This window comes from Phalacrocorax carbo, chromosome 25 (assembly GCF_963921805.1).
Source record: "Phalacrocorax carbo chromosome 25, bPhaCar2.1, whole genome shotgun sequence".
NCBI classification, from domain to species: Eukaryota; Metazoa; Chordata; class Aves; order Suliformes; family Phalacrocoracidae; genus Phalacrocorax; species Phalacrocorax carbo.
The window spans coordinates 5,564,355-5,578,382 of record NC_087537.1 but is presented as its reverse complement, the minus strand read 5'-3'; the positions used below and the strand labels follow the sequence as shown (position 1 = coordinate 5,578,382).

The 14,028-nt window shown below is 48.7% G+C and overlaps 2 protein-coding genes across 5 annotated transcripts; both read right to left on the bottom strand.

Annotated features, from left to right (window-relative positions):
- Nucleotides 1–87: 87 nt before the first annotated feature.
- Nucleotides 88–6,282, bottom strand: RDM1 (RAD52 motif containing 1). Of its 4 annotated transcripts, none has more exons than XM_064473120.1 (7): nucleotides 6,154–6,282; nucleotides 5,215–5,394; nucleotides 4,702–4,824; nucleotides 4,121–4,283; nucleotides 3,446–3,544; nucleotides 2,287–2,375; nucleotides 88–2,060 (listed from the first exon to the last, which is right to left on the bottom strand). In XM_064473120.1, the coding sequence occupies exons 1-7, from the start codon at nucleotides 6,238–6,240 to the stop codon at nucleotides 2,049–2,051; spliced, it is 753 nt and encodes a 250-aa protein (XP_064329190.1). In that variant the 5' UTR covers nucleotides 6,241–6,282; the 3' UTR covers nucleotides 88–2,048. The 4 variants fall into 4 exon arrangements, with proteins under 4 accessions (XP_064329190.1, XP_064329187.1, XP_064329189.1 ...); XM_064473117.1 differs by having other exon boundaries at nucleotides 88–817; XM_064473119.1 differs by having other exon boundaries at nucleotides 88–349.
- Nucleotides 6,283–6,520: 238 nt separating this feature from the next.
- GH1 (growth hormone 1) lies at nucleotides 6,521–13,052 on the bottom strand. The gene is made up of 5 exons (XM_064473677.1): nucleotides 12,962–13,052; nucleotides 9,604–9,767; nucleotides 8,768–8,884; nucleotides 8,208–8,369; nucleotides 6,521–6,811 (listed from the first exon to the last, which is right to left on the bottom strand). The coding sequence occupies exons 1-5, from the start codon at nucleotides 13,050–13,052 to the stop codon at nucleotides 6,611–6,613; spliced, it is 735 nt and encodes a 244-aa protein (XP_064329747.1). The 3' UTR covers nucleotides 6,521–6,610.
- Nucleotides 13,053–14,028: the final 976 nt, after the last annotated feature.

The window sequence follows — 14,028 nt, the reverse complement described above, 5'->3', positions numbered from 1 at the left end:
ACCACACACCCTCGTAATTTGGGGAGCTTGATGTCCCTTCCCATTGCTTGTGCTGACCCTGAGGTTCACTTATCACACCAAGTCACAAAAGTTTACATAATTTAATGAAAAACCTGTTTGAAATTAGAAAGAATCTTTGCTTTACATCGCGATAATGTCCCAACTACTTGTAGCTGGCACTCAACCCATGGGGCTCCTGTGCCACAACACATTATTACGAGACAGGCTTATTTCTTTAAAAGAAATTTCACCAAGAGAAGTATTTTCTTCTGTGTCTGTGCAGATGTGTGTAAGCACCACAGCTACTCCTGCTGGTAAGATGTCTCCTTCTGCCGTCTCCGGCTTTCTCCTGCAGAGCAGAGCGAACGTGAACTGTAGGCTCTTGCAAGGAGGGCCTGTTCCTTTTATTCTTCTGTAAGTGCTATGCACATCTGTTATACTGTCTAAATGATAATCGTGCAGCTAAGCTGGCTTCCATATATAGCCGACCTGAATAAGTTGACAGGAAAACACTTCCTCTCTAAAAACAGCATATATTTTTGGGCTTAATTTTAGTAACACTAGGTTTATTGCCCATTTCTTTTGCTGCTATGTATTTGGTGGGAAAGAAAACACTGGATATGACACATATGTCATTTCAGAGCGTTACATTTTCATTCCTAACCAAACACTGCAGAACTTTTGGACATGAGGTAAAGACAGAGCTGTACTAATTAGATGGCATCTCCCGGCTAGGGAGCTCATAATCAAAGCTGAGATCTGAGAAAACAACTTCTTCTTCTTCGAGGTCAAACTGTTCCAAGGAAAATTCACTGACCTGAGAAGAGAAATCAAGAGTAAATTTCTTTCTCTACAATGTATTTTAGCTTCATCCCTCTGCACCTGGAAACAATCTATTTTTACCATGTACTGGAGACAGCCTCCCCGGAATTCACCAGCTCAGGAACATTTCTGTTTTGGAAAGACTGAACGACATCACAAGGCAATGAACCAAAAGGACGCCCAGCAGCTCTCTCCCCAAGCAAGTCCTTCCGAATTCCTGCCTGTTCCTCTTCCCATCAGGCTGGAAGGTGCCTTGCAGAGAGGGCGCCGAATTACCTCCCACACACCATCACAAGGGAAGTGACATGGCAGGGGAGGTGAGGGATAACTCTGCTGGTAAAAGAGAGATTTGAGAAGCAGCAGGCTTTCTGTTTGACTTTGCTGCTCACTTCTCCTGTGGTCATTGCATCTTAGGTCAGTTCTCTGCGGGTTTAAAGGAAGTCAGACAGAAGGGGCAGCACAGAGGAAAACACAGAGAAAGAAGAAACCAGCAGAAATTTCATCTTCTTAGCTGATAAAAAAAAAACATCTGGTGGACGTTACTTACTTCACACACCAAAATACCTCCTGTTTTACTGCTACTCTCAGTAAGAAAGGAAGCTAGTTCTGCCGGTGGACGCTAGGTGACTCAGTGTGATCAAGTGGAATAACATGTCACAAGGTTCGTTAGACACTTCCTCCATGCAAACTGCAGGAGTTAGACGCTGCGCAGCGCCGTGCTGATGCATCATGTGAGGGTGATGTTTGCTTTCAAAACACCGTTGTATCAGTGATTTTCCCTGGTAAGTAGCAGTGTTTTCCAACTAAATGAGATGAAAACCCTCTGCTCATGACCAGCTGCGTGCAAAGGCTGCCCCACAGAGCTCATCCTCTCACTGAGCACGATGACAGAAGTTTTACTGTTGTACCTGGGGTATTTTTGTTCGATGCGTGGTAATAGATCCCACAATTACCTGAAGGGATTTCACCAAAGCTTTTATTTGACCAAACCTTTTAACAATCATTCCCTGTGGGTCAGGATAGGTTTATGAAGTACATTTCTGGATGGGAAGTTTGATTTATTTAAGAACTTATTAAAAAATAATTTGATTTAACCTACTGTGACCTTACTGAGATTTTCATGCTCACAGATTCTATGAAGAGCAGTCCTGGACACGGTCATGTGTGAGACTTGTCAAGCTGCACCGCAACCATCCTGTACACTAGCTGCTCACCTTCCTGCTTTTTCACTGTGCCATCTAAAATATCCACCCATTTCTGCACAAAGATACCCAAAAAAGTAAAAATTTTGAAACTTTAGCATGCTGTACAATTCCAAGATGGGATTACTCCCTGGGATTTAAGTCCAGGTAACTGCTGCATAAAAGGAGGATGTCAGAGGCTGTAACAGTTAACAGCTGTGTCTCTGATCTCTAGATATAACATACAGGTCCTGTGGAAAAGCTAAATATCCACTGGTTTTACCTGAACAAGCCCCTTCAGTTCCTCTTCTGTGAAGGAGTCTGTGAGCTCCTCTTGGGTGGAATTGTACTCCACGGCCACTTTCCCATTCTCTGAAACAAGCACACAGAATAAACAGCCAGAGACATGGTTAGTTACTACCATGTATAGTGACAATAAACCTACCCTAAACTCCAAATGGGACAATTCTGCTTCACAAAGGCTTTCAGAGTAAGTGACTGGTTGGTCTGAATGAGTGTGCTGCTTTCTCTGGCCTACCTGTCTGTCTTCTCTGCAGAAAACCAAATGGCTCTTACTAAATGGAGCAGAAACTGAAACTGAGGAAGCAGAATTCTATGGAGAGGACGGATGGAGCATGTTAATTGCCTGCCTCTGTGCATGTGATAGACCAGAAGGCAGGAAGCACTGCAAAACATCTGAATCCAGAAACCCACCTTTCAACAGAACACCTTAAAAAACCCAGGGGAGGAATCTGGCAGATGAAAGGCCCCTCTCTGTAAAATGAGGATTGAGGCACTGACCTGATCCCATCAGCGTCTGTCCTGATAAGCATAAAAGACTAAAGTACTCAGATACAATATAAACAGGAGTCAGTTAAAAGCTCAGAAAGCACAAGACCTGGAACCCAGAGAAAGCAGATCTAGCAGTTCCTGGATAGGCACAGAGCCAGCTTCTATGATTAAAAACCCAAAGGAGACAGTACCCCAAAGGCGCAACCCTGAACACAACAGTGGGGCATGGACCTCTGACGGCACCTGTTTGGTTTGGAATCTGGATGGGAACGTGCAAAGCGTTACAATTCAGTTCACGTTACCCCTGGAAGCAGAACTCCCCCACATCCCCATTCGGCCTGCACGTGTAGTTTAAAAAGCTCTCCCTGCCAGGGTTTACACTCTTGGAATTTGGAGTTTCAATGACTTATTTATCATAAAAAAAATCTGACCTCCTGTCAGATTTTCCTTTCGCTCACATAGCTCATAGGGTGGAACCACTCTGTTAAATCATTACAGACCACAACACAAGTTTAATTTTGCCTGAGACCCCCCGAGCCTCAAGGAATCCCAAGGAAGTTTCAGACAAAAAGAATTCATATCAATTATCATGAAAGTTATACTATCGTTAGCCCAAACATCCCAGTGTTTAATACAAAAATAGGCCTTACCTAAGACTACAAGGAGTATCTTCTGAAAGGCGCTAGACAAAGCTTTCCCAACCGCGAGTTTCTGAACTCTCCTTGAGGCTGTGACAAACTCGAGAGGATCTGAACAAAACAAGCAGCATGTTACTGGTATTAAGAAGACACTCTGCATACGAAGCACACTAGCTGCATTGTGCTAGGAAACGTAACCGAACACAGCTTTATGGATCTGATAAGAAAACTGCTTATGTTTCAGGAGTTGCTGGCAGCATGGCAGCACCTCACAGGGGCTCTATGCGCCGACCCACAGCAGCACACGATCCTCAGCCCGTGTCAGGACCCTGCCCAGGGCAGCGGGCAGTGCGGAGCCCTGCTGGCACCTGAGCTGTGCTACAGACACGGCACAAAGAACCACATGGCATGTTTACACCAGAAGCGGCTGCGATGGGGAATGAATAATGCTGCAGGTGAGAGGGAGGGAACAGAGGGTAGGAAAACAATACTGGTGTAAAGCAGGGAGGGAAGAGGCATGCTCAGGATCCCTCACTGCACTGCACAGCCGCTCACAAGACCCTGCACATATCCTTGCCTCCAGCTAAATTCAGATACTACATCAGACCCACAAACTGTGCAAACACAAGATTGACCAGTGTCTGTACCAGCTGCTAAGAGAGACTTCCAGCTGCATCCAAAACATACCTTCACCGTTTTCTATGTCTGCCTCGCCGAGGGCAACTCCCCGGGTGCATACCCCATGGTTGGGCAGTGTCACTTCTACAGCACACAGATATTTAATGGATCGCTTCTGTAATGTCTTTCCCAGTTCCTCATTCTCACCGTCAAAGCCAGATACGTTCTGCAGCTGTTGGGAAGACCACAGATAATTAATTTTGATAAAATAGATGGGGTTGCTATGACTATTTAGGCCTACGCCTGCATACCACAGACCTCCTCTGTGCAGTGTGTGTCTCCAAGGCAGTAGCACATGGTCCCCATCCTCTGGGGTTCTCAGTCATCTCAGACACTTTCAGCATGTGAGGACTACTGTCAGGCCCTGGCACTGCTTTAATCACAGCCGCCATAATTTTTATTAACAGAAGCCAATCAGTGCCCATAGTGATCTCCTCTCCCCAGGCTTTCAAAATACCCCCATTTGTGGTCCAGAACACAGCTCTCTATTATTTGCTGATTTGAGGACAATTCTTATTCCACCAACCGCTATAATTAAGAAGATGATGAGGGGAAGGATGATGGATGAGGAAGGATAAAGGGTCCCTTACTGTGATGATGCGACTGGACCAGCCGTTAAAGCCAAGGTAGTGGTTGGCCAGCTCCTGGCACTTGTTGCTGTTGAGAGCAATAACTTGTTGTTGAAACCCTTTCTGCTTGGTGCAAACACAAACCTGTCCAGAAAAGAACAACCCTGGTTAGCCAGGCTTTGCTTGCCAGGTTCAAACTCCAGACATACCGCGGATGGCGCCAGGAGAGTCGTCCGAAGGTAACCTCCCCCTGACTGCATGAGGGCTTCTGACATGTGTTAAATATTTTTTACTCAGGAATGGGCCCTGCAAATTATTCCAGAGGAGGGATGCTGCCACTTTACTGCTTAAGTGCTGCCTGGGAGCCAGCAGTAGGGGATGTCACCACAGGGGTAGTGTCCAGCCAAAAGTTAGCAAACATTTTGCACAGGGAGCATCACTGAGATCAACAAGTATTTCATGTGATTCTGCCCTGCTGCTGGAGGTTGTGGTGCTGAGTCCTACAAGTTTCACACCTGGGGCCGTTCTGCTTACCTTCAAAGGAGATTTCTGAAACAGCCTTTGCCCGTTGCACGCCTCCTGGGCTCTGCTGGCATCTCCAGCTGAATAAAATTTGATGACGGCGTAATACCCTGGCCCTGCCACAGCAGCATTTCTGTGTGCTCGCACCGAGTAGAGCGGCCCAAATTTGGAAAATGCTGAAAACAGGGAATGCTGAGGAAAAACAAGAGAAAAAAGGGTCTTTTGAAATATCGATGGGTGCTCCAGGGGCTGAGCAACGGCGACAGAGAGAGAGGACTACTCACAGGACTTAATAACTTAGAAAGCAAGGAAAGTTTTTAGTACTGTTTCATGTCAATAAGCCCTGGAATAAGCAGCAAGACTGAAGATGAGTATCTTCATAAAAATAAGCTCAACCTGGCTGACCTCTGGCCCTGCCGATGTCTCATCTCCCTTATCACCCAGCCTCTGCACCGGGAGAGTGCAGACAGACGTGGGATTTGCCGTCTCCTCATCATCCTCATCCCAGACTGCCTCCTGCCACCCCGCTTCGTGCGGGCACGCTGTTCTGCTGAAGCTTTCAGTGAAACATCAGCACAATATTTTGAATGCAGAGTAACAGGGGTTTGTTCCAGCCCTTCCACCTTGTGCTGGGCTCTTACTTTTGCTGTGCTGACCGCAAACCCGGCCGTGGCACACGGGCAGAAATCACCCTGCGGCGGCACAACAGCCCTTCTGGGTTGCCCTGCACCCCACAAGGAGGCAAACTGAAAAACGATTAAAAACCAAGAAAATAAAATAAAAGAGAAGGATTAAAAATATATTATTAGCACACGGGTGAAACCGTCGGTGCAGATGGGGGAGCTGAGCTCCCGCGGGGCACAGGGACGCTGCGGGATGCCGGGCCCCGCTCCCCAGCCCCGGGGGGTGCCGGTCCCCGCTCCCCAGGCCCGGTCCTAGGCCTCGCCTCACCTCTAGGCCCGGCTCAGGCTCCAGCCCCCAGACCAGCAGCGTCTGGGCGCTGCCGGTGGGCACCCGGAACTCCACCACCTCCGCCATGCCGGGGCGGCCCGGCCTCCCGCCTCCCGGCCTCGCCTTCCCGCCCCGCCATCGCCCGGCCCCCGGCCCGCCCTCGCTCCCGCCTCAGCCGGGCCGCGGGGCGGGGCGGGGGTCCCAACCGCGAGTGCGAGGGAAAACCCCCCCCCAAAACACCCCCCCGCCCCAAAACAGCCCCAGCCCCCCCCCCCAACACCCCCCCTGCCCCGGCGGGGTCTTGTCCCTCCCGGCCCCCATGGCGGCCTGTCCCCACAGCCCCCCAAAACCAGAGACATGTCAGCAGTTAGCGGGTTTATTCTCCAATTTTCTTTACAAGGAGCAGGGCAGCCACGGCAGGCGAGGGGCCGGAGCGGTTGGGGAGCCATCCCCGGCATCAAACGGTGCAGTTTCCCTCTCCGAAGCGCCGGCACTTCATCACCTTCAGGTAGGTTTCCACCTTGTGCAGGTCCTTCTTGAAGCAGGAGAGCAAGCCGTAGTTCTTCAGCAGGGCGTCCTCATTGCGCAGGTGGATGTCGAATTTGTCGTAGGTGGGTTTGAGGATCTGGGGACCCCGCGGGCTCCGGTCCTCCAGCTCCTGCGAGAGGATGGAGAGGGGCTGGGGGAGGCAGCGGGGGCCTGGGGATGAGCATCCTCCAAGGGGCCCGTTGCCAAGGCTCCCACCTGGCTTTAGAGGTTGGGTTTTTTTCACCCCACTCTTAATTGTATTTCAAACCTACTTCTCAATTTCTGTGTTTACAGGAAGGTTAATTATGCAGGGATGATGCTATACAAATTGCTGCCAGCAGTTTTGCTGCAGGGAGGGAGGAGTGTGGCTTTTGGGGTCTTTAAATAAGGGGAAAGTTGCAGGGTCTCTGTGTAGCTGCTCTAGCCAAGGAGATGGGGAAGCAGGCAAATAACTTTTTTTAATCCCACTTCCCTACTGAGCAAAGCTCTAACTCAGACCCAAGACATGTGCTTGTGGAACTGAGAGGTCTGCAGTCTGCCACTTCTCCTGCCCTGCTTTGCTCACCAGCTGGCAGAGTAAACAAGACAGTTTTGGTTAAGAAAACAGCGTCATAAATGGATGAAATGTGATTGTCTAGTTTCTGTGTATCGCTTCCCAATGCCCAAGCACACATCATATGGAGAGCAAAATCTGGAAGTGGTACTGGTACATAAACCTACTTACTCTAGCTGAAGTGTCAGGACAGAAGATCTCTAGTTACTCTCAGGGCCTGACTTTCAGAGTTATTTAGGTGCTAGAAGATGTAAATAATTGTCGAGACTCATTTTTCACAGATGAAGATCTTGGAGCTCTAGCTACATGGTGATGCTGGCAAATAGACTTAGTTATAGAGTAAGCATAACTGAAAAGGTGTCTTGGCAGATAATAAGCTATTTCATTTAAAATAACAAAGCAAAAATTCTTCTTGAAGAAGATCACTTTCCAGCTCTCAGCTGTCTGGGTGCTGTATTAATGTAAGAGAGAAACACCAGAGCATAGGCTTCCATCCGTACACAGTCAAATGTTGCATGTCCTTGCAAAATTTACTCCACTTTAAAGTATTTTGCATGGAGATGTAGCAAGCATTATGTTGCTCTTTGTACACTTAAGCAGATTAAATCTGCAGGTTTAAGCAACTTTTTTGCAATTTAATTTTGCAGTTTAAGCAATTTTTGCAGATTTAAGCAATTCTTTCATGCTGGGTTTGGAAAGACTTTGGGTCGTACTGTTATCTGAGTGGTTATGGCAGTGCTATTAGCATTTGTTTTGTGTTTTCTTACAGTCCCCAGTGATGGAACGTGTGCAATGGGGTGTCGTGATCTACTTATCTTAAGGTAAACAAAGTCCAAAGGATGCCACTGGTCTTCAGAATGGAAGGTGGGGAGATTTCTCATGGTCTTTGGATTCTGTAGGAGACCCTGAGAGCCAAGTGCTCTGTACCTAGATCTCTTGTTATTCTCTAATCATGCTACATGTTGCAGCTTACCCTCATCAGAGCTTGGATCCCCTCTTCCAGGTCCTTTAGTTTGTCATACACTCTGTCTGAGGTGCCAAAAACCAGATTGTTTGTGAACACCTTGCTTAGGTATTGCACCGGGGTCAGCCAGGACTGGATGAGGACCAGTGAAAACCGAAGGAGCTCCATGTCCTGAAATTAAGAAAAGAAAGGATCAGAGCTGTGCAGGTGAGGTATTTGGTAGAGGTACCTGTGTGTCCTGCTCCCTCTGAAACAGCCTGGAGGTGACCCAGAGATGTACTACTGCTCCTGCAGCTTCAGCAGATACAGACAAGCTGAGGAGCACCACCCAGACACACGCCCTGTGCAGACAATAGTTTTTCTCCTCCTTGGGGTGGGAAAATGATTTATAGCGTCACCTAGAAGAGTCTTTCCTTTTTCATGCAAGGTTTAAATAGTAAAAAGGGGAGAGGAGGAATGGTACCTCAGGAAGCACTGAAGTGCTCACAGATGGAAACGTTCTGTTGCTGTAATGAAGCACAGCTGGGCTCTTCAAACAGGCCTGTGCTTGCCCCGGGGAGAGAACTTACCGATTTCTGCTGGGCATCATCTTTCCCTGTGGGAGCAGGGATGGCTTCCGAGTAGCAAAATGCTGCCTGGGAATTTTTGTTGGCATGTCTTTGGTCCTCTGGAATATAGGTGCGTTCCTGTGGAGACATCCCAGATACGCTCAGATCTGTTGCCCATCTACTGGGAGAAGATCATAGACACTTTCCCAAGCTGAATGGTTACTTTTTGCAAGAAATAAATGTAAGACATGAGGTGTCTCTGTAAAGGGTTGGCAGGAAGCAGGAGTTTGTATGTTGGCACAGTAGCTACTGGACCTAAAGGTCTTCCTCTCACTAAGCCAACGTGCTAAGGTGAACGCAAAGCACGCTTGGACCAGGTTCTCACAAGGAGTAGATGGCCCCCAAGGACAGCTCTTGCCAAAGTGACAGCTCATGCCAGCTCCTGGCAACAGCAGGAACTGAGTAGTTTTAAGCACTCAGAATCAGCCAGGGTTGGAGGTGACCATCACAGGGAAGACTTGCAAAATATCTGTACCATCTCCCACTGCTTTCAGAGCCTGGCTTCTCTTTGAGACAGCTGACCCTGTGCAGTAGGTTTGGACATAGGCAGCACCGGCCCTGAGGAGGGGACTGTGCAGGATTGGGGAGGGGCAGAGAGCTGAGAGGAGGCCGGGCTGGTGGGACATAACCTGCCCTGTCCTATTAAGACCCTTTTGCCTCATCAAGAGCTGACAGAGAAGGCACCAACAGTTGAAAAGTCTCTGTTTCTAGGAAGTTATACTGGGTGGGAAGCTGTGGCAAGGTCCTGAAACTGTCAAGCTAATGCGGAGGAGATGCCCAGAGGCTGCAACACTTACGAACTCTTTGTATGTCTCGGCAGCCAGGAGGTGAAGGTGCTGAGCCCTCAGCACAGCGTTGGCAAACAGGTTGGAAAGGGGCATGGCTGGGAAGGTGGCAGCTTCCTGTGGCCACTGCAGTCCCAGAGTGATCACAGCGATGAAGAGAGGAGAAAACCATGACCCTGCAGCAAATTGGAGAGGAAAGGTGTTAGCAGTCCTTTAGCGACTGCTGAGGAGGGGGGTGGCACCTGGGAATTAATTCCCAGCCTCTTCTGTCCATGCTGGCTGAGGGCTCACCTTCCTTGATGACTTGTTAGACTCTGTAGGTGGGCTTAGCCCTCCCCGAAATCAAATGAAACCCTGTCCCCTTTCACTAGACATGCCCTAGGGGCTTGTACTGCTCCCAGTGTTACAAGAAGTGCCTTTCTGGATGAAAAGTTACTGTTGCTCGATGAAACCTAGAGTGTGCCCCAACGTTTTTCCCTAACATGCTCGTGTTTTTCCGTAGGCCTTGCCCTCATGAGAAGAGCACAGTGCTCTCTTCATTGCCTGAGCAAGCAGGGGATGGTGAGTACCAGGTGAGGGCCTGGGAGTACCTCACCTCAGCCTTGGTTTACACCATGCTGCTGATGTGCAAACGGCTGTCTGCCTTTGCTAGGATGATGTCAGTACCTGTGCTGTGACCAGCTACTTTTGCTCTATGGCACATACCTTTAGAATGTGGTGATCTTTGTCGAGCCTAAAAGTTTTCAACCCATGACATCTGATTCACACAAGTGTCCATCTATGCTTACAGAGACCACAAAGTTAATCTCGGACAAATACCATTCAGTGGAGGGATGCCCTGCAGCCTGTAGGACTTGGACATATGCATTAGACATCATCCTGATCCCCATCTTAAGCTTTGAATATGAGTTTTGATATCCCTGCCAACATTTATGTTAATGATAACTATTATAACTGTGGCTTCACTTTGATTTTTGTGTTCTCCATCCTCTCCTTGCCCAGTTCAGGCTAATGACTACTTAAGTCAATTCATGGATTAAAGTCATGCTGTGGGGAAAGGTACGCTTTCTCATTGATTCAGAAGTTGCCGCATTTTAATTTGGGACTGGCACTGAGTGTGTGTAGCCCACCATAGTACCACCCCATCACCCTCTCCCATCACCCTAAGCATGCAGCAGCGCTGCCAATCCTTTAAAACTGAAATAAATAAAAGTACCTGGAGCCATTTCTGCCTGGTGAGTTGCTCAGGTGTTGCTTGACAGTGAATGTTTCTTCTTTTCATCTAGGCTGGTAAAAGTAACTGTTGAGCCACCCCTTATATAGGAGGGGGGCTGTTTAAAATGTATATATGTGTTCATGATCACAACAACATCTCTATATCTTCTCTGTGCATAAATGCACAAGTGGTCACAATGGTGCTACCTAATTGTAGTCATTTATACACAGATGTAAAGGTTGGGGAGGTTGTTTGCCTAGGGATGAATGTGCTAAATGATTTCACCATATTCTGCTGTTTATCGCAAATAAAGGTTTTATGGTGATGATGATATCGGAAGACCCATCCCAAATCAGATCCATGCTTTTACGCAGTGGAATTTGCTGCAGGGGTTTGAAAATCCACCTGATTCTCCTGCCTGCCTCTGCCGCCTTGGCCCACAGATAGCGGGGCTGACTGACCACTTGGGGAGACTTCTGACTTAAAGCATGTGGGATGTTTTCCTGTTTATTGTTAGTGGGGATGGAGCTGGCTGGGTGCTGTCAGACGAATCCTGCTTCTTCCACTTAATTTCTTTCATGCTACCAAAATTTCAAAAGTTCAGTAAATAGTTTGGTTTGGCATAGGTGCGACGAAGAGCTGCCTGTTTGGGTACCAGCCTGCCCACTGCAAAGCCAGGTGCCAGTGCGCTGAGAGGTTTCTCACATCCTCAGCTGGACAAGGCTATGAGAAGATCTGGTTATGAGCTGCTGCTTGCTCTTGCCGGAGATACAAATGTGAAATATCTCTGGGTTAAGCAGAGGGCTGGTACAGAAAGGAGGGAGAGGAGAGGTCGCAGCACACCTATCCCTGCTTTTGAGCAAAGCAAGACAGAACCTGGGATGGGCAGCTCCAGGAGGGGCTTAAAGGACTTTTACTACCCACAAGGCTCTGGTTGCCCCAAACCACCCTGTTTTCGCCCTTTGTCTGGGGTTCAGGGACTGCTCCCTGGTCAGGGGTGGTGGTTTGGCTGCCCCAGGCCCTGGCTTTGCCATGCTCCCCTGGTGTGACTCTGGTTTCTGAGAGGCAGCATTATCACTGGGGCGGCTGGAGCAGAGGGTGCAAGAGCTGGTTAATAAACATGCCTGGGAGAGCGCGGTCTGTTCCGAGAAGCCCCCGGCTGTTTGCTCACTGGGGACATGGTGGTGTCGCAGAGTAAATGTCAGTCCCTAGAGAAGAGGGAACAGTGGGTCCTGCAGCTATCAGGTATCCCGTCACCCAATAGCCAGCAACATCTGGGTGTGTTTTTTTACTCCAGATCGTGTTTAAATATGTCAGTATTTGTCAGAGATGAGCAGAGCAGCAGGCACCCCAGCCCAGCCCAGGCTCTGCTGCCTGTTCATGCTGATGCCCTACCGCTGCAGCTAGATTGGTACGGCACCTTGCACCCGAGTCCTGCCCGCCACTTGCTGCCCTGCTGCCTCTAGCTCTGTTAACAAAAGCATGGGGCTAAATCAACATTTTTTGTGTTGCAGCCAGGCATGGAGATGCCTGGATGATCCAGGCTGTGCAGTGCCCCTAAGACTTGGTTTGTCCCTGATCATCTCTGGGCATTAAATGAGGCAGAAGCGCCATGGAGATGGCGGTGCGTGACTCTGAAATGCTGGGCTGGGCAAACACGCCACTGGCAGAATTGCAGTTGCATAAGCAGCTCTCAAATATCAGCTTGGCATTTTTCTAGCTTTCAAATGCCTGCATATGCGACCCAAAGTAGCATCTTGTAAAGCAGCGTGACACTGTAATTTCCAAGTTCCTTTTGTTTTTTCAAAGAGAACCCCCCCCGCCTTAATTCTCTTCGGGGTGGTCTTGTGTTCACCCGCCTTACCCTGAGCATCACCAGCAGCATCTAAACAAGTGAAGCAACTCTCCTTGCAGGCGCGCGTACTCCTTGGGCCCTCCTGACCCCCAGCCCGGGGCGGCTGTGTGGAGGGGACCTTCCCAGGCTGATGGGTGGGCTGCACCCAGTGAATCCTGACCGAGGAGCCGGCTGCTGGCCCCCAGCCCAGGCTCTGCACTTCGGTGGGCAACGACATGGTTGACAGAGGTTTTAAGTGACGGTTGACTACCTCCAAGGTAAATATTCCTTTTCAGATTGAATCGATGGGTTTCATGTACTGGTGCTAGAACCGCTCAGTTTCACTGAACCAATTTCTAAGAGGAGGTTGATGCATTCCAGGACTGCAACCCAGTCCGTCTGCCTGACCATCCTGCCGATGGCAGGGATACAGATCAGGACAAAATACAGAGCCTGCACTGCGTATACTGAAATGTGTTTATTTACATTAAATACATTTTAAATACAAACCTATCTCAGTATAAAATGACAACAAACCCTATCTCTAGGCTCCCTAGAAACTAGTCTAAGCATTTGAAATAAAGCACTAACACTACAGAAATATTTATTTGCTTCTGGCATTTTAAAGGAGGCCAAAGCCCTGGGCCAAGAGTATAGCCAAGCGGAGGAGCGGAACTGGGGTCGCCGAAACTGCTTTTGACATCGGTGGCTTCCTCTCCAGGTGCAAACAGCAGATTCTCCTTATTTTCGTACGATTTGGTTAAGTCAGTTGAGCGAGTTGTTTATGCAGAGCTGAGAAAGTGGTTGGGAACTGGGAAGGCCAGAAAACTTGCCTTCCTCTTCCATTTCGTAACCGAAAACAAGGGATGGAGGGATGAGCTCTGCTAGTCCTAAAATCTTGGCAAACGTGGAAACCGGGAACAGCCAGTTCACTTCCCTCTCTGTGAATACTCCTTTATTTAATTAATCATTTTTATAAGTAAAACATGTTTAAGTAACGTTTATATGCGTGTGCATGCAACTAATTTGGGATAGTTTTATTTAACTAGTAAAAATCAATCTTAAAAATGCTGGTTTTGTGCTGTTTAGATTGAATACCCGTTTTCCATGAAGGTGGTTTACAACTAAACAAGAACCATCCTGTTCTGTGCTGAAAAGCCCTGTCTGCTCACGATTTTACCCCCCCTTTTCTGCCGGCTGCTTTGGGAAGCGGGGCGGTCCTGTCTTCTTGAGGCCCAAAATGTCGTGAGCCACAGGGGTGCAGGGGCCCTGGGCTCTCCGAGGGAGGACAGACTTTCAGCCCCCCAATCCTTGTCACCCCCTTGTCCTGCCTCATCTAGCCAAACCCGCCGAACCCACCGCGCTGTGGTAGCCGCGTCTCTCCGTC

Excerpts from the sequence above, each read along its gene's own strand:
- RDM1 (XM_064473117.1), bottom strand. The coding sequence starts at position 6,240 with ATGGCGGAGGTGGTGGAGTTCCGGGTGCCCACCGGCAGCGCCCAGACG. Across the intron at positions 5,395-6,153 it reads AGCCTGAGCCGGGCCTAGAG|CATTCCCTGTTTTCAGCATT; the intron begins GTGAGGCGAGGC and ends GTTTTTCCTCAG. Across the intron at positions 3,545-4,120 it reads AGACATAGAAAACGGTGAAG|ATCCTCTCGAGTTTGTCACA; the intron begins GTATGTTTTGGA and ends TGTTTTGTTCAG.
- GH1 (XM_064473677.1), bottom strand. The coding sequence starts at position 13,052 with ATGGTCAGGCAGACGGACTGGGTTGCAGTCCTGGAATGCATCAACCTC. Across the intron at positions 9,768-12,961 it reads ACTGAGCGGTTCTAGCACCA|GGTCATGGTTTTCTCCTCTC; the intron begins GTACATGAAACC and ends AATTTGCTGCAG. Across the intron at positions 8,370-8,767 it reads ATGATGCCCAGCAGAAATCG|GACATGGAGCTCCTTCGGTT; the intron begins GTAAGTTCTCTC and ends TCTTAATTTCAG.